Source organism: Miniopterus natalensis, chromosome 3, assembly GCF_054644295.1.
Source record: "Miniopterus natalensis isolate mMinNat1 chromosome 3, mMinNat1.hap1, whole genome shotgun sequence".
Lineage (NCBI taxonomy): Eukaryota > Metazoa > Chordata > Mammalia > Chiroptera > Miniopteridae > Miniopterus > Miniopterus natalensis.
The window spans coordinates 92,959,493-92,968,849 of NC_142083.1; the positions used below are offsets into that span (position 1 = coordinate 92,959,493).

The window sequence follows — 9,357 nt, forward strand, 5'->3', positions numbered from 1 at the left end:
TAACTTTCCTGTCCCCCAGGAAGAATCTCTGAGCTGCAGCTAGTGACAGTTAAGCACATCTTCTTGAATGATACTGCTGCCTGGGGGGGGGGCAGCCTCTGGGCCTTCTCAGCTTGCCTCTCCCACTGTGGAACCTTCTTCCTAGGAATGAGCTGGGGCTTAAGCAACTGGGCTACAGTATTCCTAGCCTGCTGGACCTAAGGCAGAGCTTCCAGCTTATGAGTAGGGGCTGGTGGAAGGAGGGAGCCCTGGCCTCTCTGCTACATTCAGCTGGAACATGGAGTTGAAAGTGGAACGCCACTACATGAGTTTTAGCATGACAACTATGAAAAAGGAAGCAAGAAACTTTTGGAATCAGACCTTTTTTTACTTTGGAATTGGATATGAGGGAGTGTGGGCCTGTGTGACTATTTCCCCCTTACAGTCTTGGAAGAGATTGCATATCTTAAGGTCAAATAGCAGCTGCAACAATGCAGGGATGTATGCACAGGCAGTCTGGCTCCAGAACCTGACTTGGTTTAACCTCTTCTGAACTGTGGGAGCCTCTGGGACATGGACCCATGCATTTCAGTTTATGTTTCTATGACCTCCAGGTACAGACGACTGTTCAGGTGTGTATATATTTGTCTTCTGTTTTTCCCCGCCAGGTGCTTGTGTCTCCACGGCCTCCATGTTTAAAGCAGAACATGTGTGCAGAGTAGACGCGGCTTTCTTCCACAGCCTTTCTGGGGCCACAGGACAAGGAGCTGTTTGAGTGAACATACTGTTCTGTACTCTACCTCTCAGGGCCTCCTGTGCTAGCCATGCCTGTGCCCACAGAGGGCACTCCGCCACCCCTGAGTGGCACCCCCACCCCAGTCCCAGCCTACTTCCGCCATGCAGAACCTGGTTTTTCCCTCAAGAGGCCCAGGGGGCTTAGCCAGAGCCTTCCGCCCCGGCCCCCTGCCAAGGGCAACATCCCCATCAGTCGCCTCTTCCCTCCTCGGACCCCAGGCTGGCACCAGCCCCAACCCCGAAGGGTATCATTTCAAGACAAAGCCTCTGAGATCCTACAGAGCCCCAGTTATGACCCAAGCCGGCAGGAGTCCTTCTTCCAGCAGAGTTTCCAGAGGCTTGGCCGCCTGGGCCATGGCTCTTATGGAGAGGTCTTCAAGGTGAGTGGAGTGACAGCTCTATGAGCCTGTCTGGGGGTGCCCCCTTACCTCCCTCCCCCACCTGGATGGGATAGTATCCTGGACAGCCTGCTCCCCTTCTCTCCTGACAGCCTACCTCTCCTGGGCTGACAGACACTCCTCCTCAATGTTTGGTTTGGCTGCTTTCAGTGTTTGATTTGCCCCCCCAGGCCCCGTAGAGGGCCCCCTCAGTGCATAGTCTCCCCTTGTCCAGAGCCTGGCACTCCTGGCAGTGGCTCCTAGCTACCATCTCCTCCCACCCTGGAGCCAGCTGTGCTGGGGTTCTTGGCAAGCTCTGCCTGGCCCCCAGAGTGCAGTGCATACCCTGTCCCGTGCCATCCCCCAGGCCATAGGCACTTAGGCTATACCCTGTACACCACCTTTTTTATTTCTTAAAATATATTTTCCAATAATTTTCTTTAAAAAAAGGTAGTTTTCCTTACAAAAGTACTACAAATAACATGGGCCCCTAGATTAGCTCTTCTTCCCAGAGGAAACCACTGGGCTTCTCAGGTGGGCATCCTTCCTTCCAGAACTTTCTCTATACATCTCTAGAATTGACCATATAGAGACAAACCCATTCATATTCTACACAGTGGATCACACTGCTGTGTTCTGTAGCCAGCTTTTTTCACAATAGTCTGAGAGACCCTCTGCATTAGTACTTAGAGGTCTGCCCTATCTCTTCCTTGCTTGGGCCTCCAGTGAACTAGTGCCTGGGGTGGAGGTCTGTCAGGTCTTGCTATTGCATGTGCAGGAGTGTCTAGGGTAGATGCTACACCTTCCACACAATCTTAACAGAATCTGCTGTTCTGCTAAATGGTTGTGCTACCTCCCACCCCACCTGCAAGCACTGTCTCCCTTCCAGGTACGTTCCAAGGAAGATGGCCAGCTCTATGCAATAAAGCGCTCCATGTCGCCATTCCGGGGCCCCAAGGACCGAGCCCGAAAGCTGGCTGAGGTCAGCAGCCATGAGAAGGTGGGGCAGCACCCATGCTGTGTGCGGCTGGAACGAGCCTGGGAGGAGGGTGGCATCCTGTACCTGCAGACAGAGCTGTGTGGGCCCAGCCTGCAGCAGCACTGTGAGACCTGGGGCACTGGCCTGCCTGAGGCCCAGGTCTGGGGCTACCTGCGGGATACCCTCCTCGCTCTGGCCCACCTGCATGGCCAAGGCCTGGTCCACCTTGACATCAAGCCTGCCAACATCTTTCTGGGGCCCCGGGGCCGCTGCAAACTGGGTGACTTTGGGCTGCTGGTGGAGCTGGATGCATCTGGGCCTGGTGAGGCGCAGGAGGGAGACCCCCGCTACATGGCCCCCGAGCTGCTGCAGGGCTCCTACGGGACAGCAGCCGACGTGTTCAGGTAAGGGCAAGGCCATGGGGGCGCCTTCCTGGCTGAGTTGCAGTCAGCAGAGGGAGGGAAATGCCACCCTAACCCAAAGTCAGGAAGATTTGGCCTCAGGCTGAGAGACAGTGCCCTGAGGGAGTGAAGGGCCCACCCTGTAGTTGAGGGTGGTCTACAGTCAGGCTTTCTAAGCAGCGAATCATTTGGAGCTGCCCTACTAGATTCACTCATCTTTTTACCACATCTCCATGGAAGGACTAATTTCCATTTATAGGAGAATGGGCGTAGTGGGGTTATGGGACTTGCCCAAAGTCCACAGTTAGCAGGTGGTGAAGTTGGGACTGGACCAGGCACTGGGTTCCATGGTCCATGCCGGTAACCATTGCTCTGCCTCTAACAATCTATCTAGCTATATCCACAGGACCCTGACAGTAACCATAGTGTCCATCTGGTGGGGATGCCAGGAAGACTCACCACAGTGGTTTGTGGGTTGTGCTGGGCACTGCATCCTGGACAGCCTGCTCCCCTTCTCTCCTGACAGCCCACCTCTCCTGGGCTGGCAGACACCCATTGAGGGGCTGACATGTTCCCTTCATTGGCCCTTCTGGGACCTTCTCAGAGCCCCCAGCCCCTCCTTCCCCACCTCCCTGGCTCATGGTAGAAGACAGTAGCTCTTTTCAGCCCTCCTCTCAGGGGCATCCTAGGGCTCTAGGATCTGTGGCCCAAGGTCAACCTTATCTGTCTGCTGTCCCTGTCTCCATCCCCCCCAGTCTGGGTCTCACCATCCTGGAAGTGGCATGCAACATGGAGCTGCCCCATGGTGGAGAGGGCTGGCAGCAGCTGCGCCAGGGCTACCTGCCCCCCGAGTTCACTGCCAGTGAGTGAGGGGCAAGGATGGGAGGGGACGTGGTGCTATAGACTCATGTGAGAGAGAATGGCTGGCTGAGGGAGACTGCTGGGCTCACAGCCCAGTTACCCTTGACATGGCCCTGCCCCATGGATAGGCCTGTCTTCTGAGCTGCGGTCTGTCCTCATCATGATGCTGGAGCCTGATCCCAAGCTGCGGGCCACAGCTGAGGCCCTGCTGGCCCTGCCTATGCTCAGGCAGCCACAGCCCTGGAGTGTCCTGTGGTACATGGCTGCTGAAGCCCTGAGTCGAGGGTGGGCCCTGTGGCAGGTAAGCCTGGTAAAGGTAACAAGCTGTTCTACCCTGCTCCCTGGCCCTGGGTTCTGCCCAGCCTCCTTTGGCCCCCTGTCCCCATAGGCCCTGCTGGCTCTGCTGTGCTGGCTCTGGCATGGGCTGGCTCACCCTGCCAGCTGGCTGCAGCCCCTGAGGCCCCCGGCTACTCCTCCTGGCTCACCGCCCTGCAGCTTCCTCCTGGACAGCAGCCACTCCAGCAACTGGGATGACGACAGCATAGGGTGGGTGAGAGCTCAGGACTAATGGGCAGGGGTGGGGAAATGGGCTGTCAGCATGGCTAAACCCCATACAAAGGCCAGGCTCCATGGGGACTAGTGGTGCACAGGGACCCCTCCCACAAACCTGGCCCCCACCATACCCTGGGAAGGGCACCAAGACTGGTGGGAGCACAGCCTGGTTTGACTGCAGCTGTTTCTTCTAAGCTCAGAGTATGGAATGGCTGCTGTGCTCTGCACAGCAGAACTGGCAATTTCACACTTAGAGCACGGGCACACTAGGGAGAAGTAGGTGGTGCAGCCTCAATCCCAGTCAAGGCTGCCAGTGCCGAAGGACAAGGCATTGTCCTTTTTAGGGGACAAAGTTCCCAGAGCCTGGCAAGCCCCTATCCTGGAAGGAATTCCTTAGTCCCAGGTGCCTGGTGGCCAAGTGAGAGTCTGTAATTAAGAAACTGTGGCAAAGGAAAACCACATGCTCAGGGCAGACAGTTCTCAGGAGAAATCACACCATTAACCCCTTCCTTATGAAAATGTCATCCTGTTGTTGCCCAGCTGGGTGGCTCAGTTGGTTGGAGCATTGTCCTGTACACCAAAAGGTCTCAGGTTCGATTCCCAGTCAGGGCATATACAAAGGTTCCAGGTTCGATCCCCAGTTGGTGCCCATGTGGGAGGCAACCAACCAGTGTTTCTCTTTCACGTCGATAATTTTTTCTCCGTCTCTCCAAAAACTTCAATGAAAAACATACTCAAGTGAGGATTAAAAAAAAAGAAAATGTCACCCTTGTCATAGGGACACTTGATAACAGACATGAAGTGTGAGATAAGCTTCATTTACCACAAGTTCACTTTAAAGCCAGCTCATCCAAAGCCCATATGTTCTGAAAAGGGACAGAGGTGGCCTTTGAGTGTGATCAGGTAGACTTTAAAAGTTGTAAAAATGATTCTTTCAAAGGGCACCACACTTTCACTGCCTACAACTGTGGCCCCTGCCTGTGTCCAGCAGAAGCCTACACAGGGACAGGGTTGATCTTGCTGTTCCCATAGCCTCCTCCCCATGCACTCCCCATCGCGTGATACCCTGCTTGTCTTGCTCACCCCGTGTAGGCCCTCGCTCTCTCCAGAGGCCATCCTGGCCAGGGCTGCCAGGAGCACCTCCTCCACTCCCCAGAGCAGACACACACTGAGGTGAGTAGGCCCAGGATTAGAGGTAGGGAGGGGGTGTCCTTTCAAATCCTGAGTGTAATTTCTCTCTTTTTCTTTTCCTTCCCCCCAGGGATACCCTAGACCTAAGTGACATTGACTCTGAGCCCCCTCAGGGCTCCTTCCCCTCCTTTGAGCCTCGGAACCTCCTTAGCCTGTTTGAGGACTCACTGGGCCCAACCTGAGCCCATTCCAGCTGTGGTGCTTTTAACCTTTTAGCTCCTTCCCCTGTCCTGGAGGCTAGATGGTCCCTTCTGCCTGGCCATATCTAATAAAAGGTATCTGAATCTTGGGACCACCCAAGCTTGCTTGCATGGCAACACAGTGCTTCCTGCCCGTTTTATTGACGTCGTCTGAGGGCCCTAGGATGGGCTGAAGCTGAGCCCTGCTGCGGGGCTCCAGGTCAGCAGATTGTAGCTAGGGGCCCCACACAGTGTGGAACAGAGGTTTCCTGAGCAGGTGCATCCCCAGTAGGCAGGTTGAGCCATCAGAACATGGCACTCAAAGTGGAGGGTGGGCCCGCAGCCCAGTGGTCCAGGTCCACTCAGCTCTTTACATCTGTGCCAGTTGCCTGGGAAAAGCAGCAGCAGTCCTCCTACCCCTTGGTCCTGAGATAAGGGGATAGTTCTGCTGCCAAACCCTCACTCCAATCTGGACAGAAGGGAGAAGGGGTGAGTGAGCCTCAGGTTGCTGAGAGGGCTGGCATGCAGGGCCAAAAGATGGAGGTCAGGAATCGTAGGCTGGTGGCTGGGCCAGCCACCCACAAGGTACCTTAAGTGAGGGTCTGAGGAGGGGCAGGGTGGGGCTCTGGCTCTTGGATGGCAAGACTCCAGCTGTCAGAGCAAGACTGACCCCAGCGTCCCTCTGGCCCAACCCTCACAGGTCACAGGGTAAACTGAGGCCCTGAGGAGGATTAGTTTCCTTCTAGCCTGCACAGGAAGACAGTGCCCTGGAAGAAGGCAGGGAAGGAAGCTGGAGCTCCAAGGTGTGGGTAGGAGGAGAGGCTCATCCACAGGAAGAAAGGGTGAACAGACAAGGGCTCCCAGCTGGGAGGCATCCAGGGAGCCAGCCCCTTGCAGACCAGCAGAAGGAGGAAAGCCTGGTGTTGGCCCTAGAAGACTGGGCAGGCTGGCATGGTGTGTGGGCGGTGGCTCAGTCTGGGGGACAGGCATGGTGGGCGGCCCAGAGCAGGTCAGGCACGACGCCAGCGTGTAACTGCAGGATGGAGCCCACACTGAGCAGGTGCATGATCTGGTGTGAGTTGCCCCAGTAGTCGAAGCGGCCTGGTCCCCAGCGCTCTGGCAGGCGGGCCACGTTCACTAGCCCCCCAAGCAGTGCCAGGGCATCCATGCGCAGGTAACAGGGCAGGGAGCCCGGAGCTCCAGAGCCCAGTCCCACTCCCCGGGCCCCAAACACCAGAAGGCGGGCACCAGCCTGCCAACCAAAAGCTCGGAGTCGGGCACTGGTGGAGGGAGCAGTGAGGGCCCTCCAGCCAGCCACACCTGACAGCATGGTGTAGCCCACCAGGGCAGCTGGACGCAGCCAGGGCCTGCAGGCCAGGGTGCAGTGGATGATGGGCAGGGCTCCTGCACAGAGGAGAGAAGCAGGAGAGGGCACATCAGTTTGGGGGACTGCCTGCTCTTCCATGTGAGCATCCCCTCCTGCCCCCTCCCTAGCCCCCCAGCTTCCATTCTTCTAGCCCCTACCCCATCCTTTGGCTCACCGAGGGTGTTGACGAGGCAGACCCCACACATATCCAGGGCAAGGAGCCGAGTGTACACAGGGCTGCCCCCTTGGTGGCACATGAAGAGATGGTAGAGCACAGAGCCTGCAGGTGGTGCCAGGCAGGCCACACAGTGTGTGCCCCCCAGCCAGCCATCCTTGCCCAGCTGACCCCAGGGCATGGTCATTGGCAGCAGCACCAGGAAGCCCAGCAGGGCCAGCCCTGGGGAAGGGAAACAGTTATCCATCACACAGCTTCAGCACAGAGGACAGGTCATGTCCTCAGGGAGTCCACATTCTAGAGACAACATGAGAAGAATGAGAGCAAGACAAGTCTTGACCACAGTGATAGACAACTATTGCCAGACCTGGGACAGAGGCAGGCCCTGGGCTTTCAGGAATTTTACTTACTCAGCAGGCTCACAATAGTTGTGGAAGTAGAAGAGATCATTATCCCCACTTTGCAGGAGGAAACTGAGTAACCTGTCCCAGGTGACTCCAGCAAGTAGTAGAGCGCCCAGGCAGTCTAACTCCCAAGCTGCTCTCACCCCTGCAGCCACATTACATCTCCCGGGAAAGCAAGGGGTCCCAAACCCCCAACCTGGTCTCCATGTGTCAGCAGAAGCCAGAAGGAGGTGTGACTCAAGCTGAATTCTGAAAAGGACATGTGGGCAATAATACCAGATCTCAGGGCCCCTTAGCTTGTTCCTCACAGCCCCATGTCTTCTCTCCACAAGTGACCAAACAAATGAAGGCTTTGGGCCCTTCTGCCTTCCAAAAGGGGCTAGGCAAGGCTTGGAAAGTGGGCAGAAAGAAGATTGTTCCATCTCCCCTGGCACCTCTGGGAGCTCAATTCCTCCAGCCCAGTCGTCCTACCCCTCTCTGCTGGCACTCTGGCATTGCGCTCACAGGGGTCAAAGGTGGGCACTGCATGCTGGGGTCTCTGGCTGCCCACTATGGGCAGGGCCTGGCTAGGCCAGTCCTCCAGTGAGGTAGGTACCAAGGCTGGGCCCAGCCTGCTCAGGGGCACTCTCTTGGCCAGGGCAGGCCAAGGACGGACAGGGCTGTGTCAGCACAGCTCCTCGGGACTGCGGAGGAGGGGCCGGTGCCTGTGGGGCGGGGTGGGTGGGGGGAGGTGTCGCCACCAGGCGGAGCCCCAAGACTGGGCTGTTCCAGACGGGGCAGCAGGGCGGCTGCGCGGGGAGGGGCCCGGGCCTGGCTTTTGCTGCTGGACCCCTTTCTCACCCAAATCAACACCCAGGTCCCAAGTCAACACCCAACACTAAGGTCCCGGACTGGTGCTGCCGGGAGGGGGGGGGGGGCGGGGATGTACGCAGGGGGCCCAGATTACGAAGGGGCCAGTACCTGCTTCTCCCCGGGGCTCAGAGGGATTAAGCAGACTCGGTCCCCTACTTGGTTTCCCTCGCCTGCCCCGGGGGCCCCCCGCCAGGGTAGCGGAAGCGGGCAGCGCTGTCCGGGACAATGGCAGCTTTGTCACTGCGGTCCTGGTCGTGCCAGGTCCGGGGCAGCCCAGGACCTGGTCGCTGGGGCTCTCTTGGGCCTTCGGGCCACAGGCCCGGTGCAGGCAGGGCTACCGCGGTATGGGATGCGGGGCGCAGCTCACCGTGCGTGTAGATGTTGCCCAGCTCGTTGTGCAGGTAGAAGAGGCTGCGCAGGCAGCCAGAGCCGCTGCTGGCAGGCCGGTAGCCGGTCAGTACGAACTTGTTGAACTGCAGGTGCGGCGGCGAGCTGGCCCAGTCAAGCAGGCGCGGCCCGGCCAGGAACGCCATGGCCCGGCCCGGCCCGGCGCGGGAGGCCCACGTTCCTCTTAACCCCTGGCCTCCTTCTCAGTGGGGCTGCAGCGGCGGGAGGCTCATCCCCGCGCCTGCCCACCGTCCAGTGCTGGGTTCGCGCACGCGCCGGCCGGGGGGTCCCTGCTGGTGCCCCTCCTGCGCTGCGCAAGCGCGGCCCCTGCGCCCCCGCGCCAAGGCGGAGGCCGGGAACAGCCGGCCGCTGGAGCGCAGTGCGGCCAGTCTGCACATGCAGGCACGCCGCTGGGGCAGCTCGGGTTAGTGGCAGCAGCGAACAGTAGTCTGAAGCCCTGAGGACGGGTGTGGCCGGACGCGGGAGGGGACGCAAGGCTCCGCCCCAACGAACCACCCCCGCCATCCCGACAGCGTTTGGCGGGCTCAGCTCCAGACATAGACGCTGTGAGAGCCAATGGGTACGGCTGGCGGGGAAGGCCCCGCCCCGGGGCTGCCCAGGCCGTCACCCTCTTAGCATAATATATGCGGTGCTAGTCTTATTTGCATGGGGTGGCTGTTGACTTGGGACCCAAAATTCTGGGCCCCGGTGGCTTTGCCAGAGTGACCCCCGTGCCTCGAGTCCTCCCGCAGTGTGTACCCCACAACCCCCAGGTCAACTCACACTTGGGCACCCATCCTCCCTGGCACAGCCCCACACCCAACCCCATCCCCTCAGCCTGGGCTCTGTCCAAGGTGCT

General features: G+C 58.5%; 2 protein-coding genes across 2 annotated transcripts; one reads left to right on the forward strand and one right to left on the reverse strand.

The window, feature by feature from the left end:
* The first annotated feature begins 37 nt into the window (after positions 1-37).
* On the forward strand, positions 38-5,452 carry PKMYT1 (protein kinase, membrane associated tyrosine/threonine 1). The gene is made up of 7 exons (XM_016211386.2): positions 38-1,154; positions 2,041-2,534; positions 3,287-3,393; positions 3,521-3,693; positions 3,781-3,938; positions 5,037-5,117; positions 5,206-5,452. The coding sequence occupies exons 1-7, from the start codon at positions 804-806 to the stop codon at positions 5,315-5,317; spliced, it is 1,476 nt and encodes a 491-aa protein (XP_016066872.1). The 5' UTR covers positions 38-803; the 3' UTR covers positions 5,318-5,452.
* On the reverse strand, positions 3,842-8,736 carry PAQR4 (progestin and adipoQ receptor family member 4). The gene is made up of 3 exons (XM_016211387.2): positions 8,479-8,736; positions 6,856-7,077; positions 3,842-6,718 (listed from the first exon to the last, which is right to left on the reverse strand). Exons 1-3 carry the CDS (start codon positions 8,642-8,644, stop codon positions 6,285-6,287), a joined length of 822 nt encoding a protein of 273 aa, XP_016066873.1. The 5' UTR covers positions 8,645-8,736; the 3' UTR covers positions 3,842-6,284.
* Positions 8,737-9,357: the final 621 nt, after the last annotated feature.

What these genes read in the sequence shown, in the direction of transcription:
- PKMYT1 (XM_016211386.2), top strand. Translation starts at nt 804, where the DNA reads ATGCCTGTGCCCACAGAGGGCACTCCGCCACCCCTGAGTGGCACCCCC. An exon ending in CTTATGGAGAGGTCTTCAAG is followed by an intron (nt 1,155 to 2,040) that starts GTGAGTGGAGTG and finishes TCTCCCTTCCAG; the next exon opens with GTACGTTCCAAGGAAGATGG. An exon ending in TGGGATGACGACAGCATAGG is followed by an intron (nt 3,939 to 5,036) that starts GTGGGTGAGAGC and finishes CACCCCGTGTAG; the next exon opens with GCCCTCGCTCTCTCCAGAGG.
- PAQR4 (XM_016211387.2), bottom strand. Translation starts at nt 8,644, where the DNA reads ATGGCGTTCCTGGCCGGGCCGCGCCTGCTTGACTGGGCCAGCTCGCCG. An exon ending in GGGCAACATCTACACGCACG is followed by an intron (nt 7,078 to 8,478) that starts GTGAGCTGCGCC and finishes TCCCTTCCCCAG; the next exon opens with GGCTGGCCCTGCTGGGCTTC. An exon ending in CTGCCTCGTCAACACCCTCG is followed by an intron (nt 6,719 to 6,855) that starts GTGAGCCAAAGG and finishes TCCTCTGTGCAG; the next exon opens with GAGCCCTGCCCATCATCCAC.